This window comes from Otolemur garnettii, unplaced genomic scaffold (genome assembly GCF_000181295.1).
Source record: "Otolemur garnettii isolate 467f Iridium unplaced genomic scaffold, OtoGar3 scaffold00001, whole genome shotgun sequence".
Taxonomy (NCBI): domain Eukaryota; kingdom Metazoa; phylum Chordata; class Mammalia; order Primates; family Galagidae; genus Otolemur; species Otolemur garnettii.
The window spans coordinates 33,219,788-33,222,224 of record NW_003852396.1 but is presented as its reverse complement, the minus strand read 5'-3'; the positions used below and the strand labels follow the sequence as shown (position 1 = coordinate 33,222,224).

Below are 2,437 nucleotides of genomic sequence, written 5' to 3'. Positions count from 1 at the left end.
TCTGTATGTTCATTCCTCATTCCTGAAATAAGAAAGCTGTGGAAGCAATCTCTAATAGGACTGCCAGGCTTTGATCCTCAAAATTGTATAAGTGGACTTACCAAGGAGAATGTGTTTAGTAGCAATAACTGCTGCTGGGATGGGACCATGAGCTACACACAGGGAGGGCTGACGATGTGAAATCAGACTCCTAAGTGAGTGCCAGAACTGCCACCAACAAGCATTGCCACCAATATTCAGCCCTCCTCCGGCACAGCCACACCCTGAGTTCAGCCTATCTCCTCATAGGTACAGGGAGGGCAGGAACCAGGGCAGGGCATAAAAGGCAGGGCAGGGAACTGCTGCTGCTTATACTTGCTTTTGACACAACTGTGTTCACTAGCAACCACAGACATCATGGTGCACCTGACTCCTGATGAGAAGAATGCCGTTTGTGCCCTGTGGGGCAAGGTGAATGTGGAAGAAGTTGGTGGTGAGGCCCTGGGCAGGTAGGTATTGGGGTATAAGACAAGCTTAAGGAGGCAAATGGAAGCTGGGCATGTGGAGACAGAGCAGTCTCCTGAATTTCTGACAAGCACTGACCGTATCTTTCTCCTGGGCTGCTTTCACCCCCTCAGGCTGCTGGTTGTCTACCCATGGACCCAGAGGTTCTTTGACTCCTTTGGGGACCTGTCCTCTCCTTCTGCTGTTATGGGCAACCCTAAAGTGAAGGCCCACGGCAAGAAGGTGCTGAGTGCCTTTAGCGAGGGCCTGAATCACCTGGACAACCTCAAGGGCACCTTTGCTAAGCTGAGTGAGCTGCATTGTGACAAGCTGCACGTGGACCCTGAGAACTTCAGGGTGAGTCTATGGACCTTCCATGTTTCTTTCTTTCTTTCTATGGTCAAATTCATGCTGCATCGAAGGGGCATGAATGCCAGGTTCAATTTGGAATGGGAAAGAGGTATCAGGTGGCATCACCAGGAGCCCTCAGGACTATGTAATTTATTTTATCTTCACAACCATTTCTTTCCACTGTTATTTCTTATTTTCCTCTTTTTCTTTTATTATAATTTATTGTGGTTCTTTTAACGAGTTAGCTTTTTATATCACAAATGGAAAATATCACCAAAATAACTTAAGTGACAAACAAAACAAAAGAAATGAAACCAGAAAAGTGTAATAGTCTGCCTAGTATGTGCTAATATTATTTTTGAAATTTCTAATCTACTGACTTTACTTAATTTCAATTTTATTTAATTTTATTTTCAGTTGACACATAATAACTGTACATATATAAAGTGCATTGTTTTGATACATTATATATATTGTATAATAATCAAATCAAGATAATTTTGCATTTGTAATGAAAAAAATCTTTTTGTTTGGCTTATTTTCAATAATTTCTCTAATCTCTTCCTTTTAAGACAAGGATTATGGAACATATTTGACGGCTTTATAACATTCTAAAGAATAATAATGAGAATTTCATTTCTGAGATATAGTAATAGGGAAAAATAGTTTGCAAATAAACCAAGAGTGATGCAGTGGGTTTTGTATTGGCAGTAGTAGCTAAGATCCAGCTATTGTCCTGCGTTTATTTTATGGTCTCAGTGCTAAATACAGCCTAAGATGAGGCTAAATTATCCTGAATCCAAGCTGTGTCTCCCTGTTAATCATGTTAATATAACTCTGGTCTCTTCCCCACAGCTCCTGGGCAACGTGCTGGTGGTTGTGCTGGCTCACCACTTTGGCAAGGATTTCACCCCACAGGTGCAGGCTGCCTATCAGAAGGTGGTGGCTGGTGTGGCTACTGCCCTGGCTCACAAATACCACTGAGCTCCTTTCCTGCTACTGAGTTCCTATTAAAGACCCAGTGTTCCCAGAACCTACCTACAAAACACAGAGAAATTATGAAGGGCCTTGACCATCTGGCCTCTGCCTAATAAAGAAGAATTATTTTCATTGCAGTGAAATGTGTTTCAAGTGTTTAACTTATTTCTGAATGTCTCATTCAAAAGGGCACATGAAAGGGCAAAGTATTTAACAAAAAAGAAACAACGATAACAATGAGGGGTTAGTTGAGACCTTGGGAAAATAGATCTATGTACTGAACCCCATGAAAGGAGCTGAGGCTGCAGACAGCTAATACATGTGGGAAACAGGCAACAGCCCCTGCTTCCTATGTTGTACCACTCCTTGAAGAAGGGTTCAAGTGGAGGCTTGATTTGGGAGTTATATTTTTCCTAGTTTTTTTACATTACTTGTCTTTAGACTTCCCTATAAAGCTCTTTCTCTCTCTAATTGCTTATCACGACCCTCATAGACTTGACTCTGCCAAGTTCTCCTGCTAAAAGATACATTTTCCCTCCATGTTATACCAGCTACATTGGTGTTTTTCCCCTGAGCCAGCTTAGCCTTAGCTGCCACTTTTGTCTCACCAAGACCTGATTGAAAG

The 2,437-nt window shown here is 42.0% G+C and overlaps 1 protein-coding gene across 1 annotated transcript; it reads left to right on the top strand.

The window, feature by feature from the left end:
* The first annotated feature begins 273 nt into the window (after nucleotides 1–273).
* On the top strand, nucleotides 274–1,949 carry LOC100966071 (hemoglobin subunit delta). The gene is made up of 3 exons (XM_003780986.2): nucleotides 274–488; nucleotides 618–840; nucleotides 1,690–1,949. The coding sequence occupies exons 1-3, from the start codon at nucleotides 397–399 to the stop codon at nucleotides 1,816–1,818; spliced, it is 444 nt and encodes a 147-aa protein (XP_003781034.1). The 5' UTR covers nucleotides 274–396; the 3' UTR covers nucleotides 1,819–1,949.
* The last annotated feature ends 488 nt before the right edge of the window (nucleotides 1,950–2,437 follow it).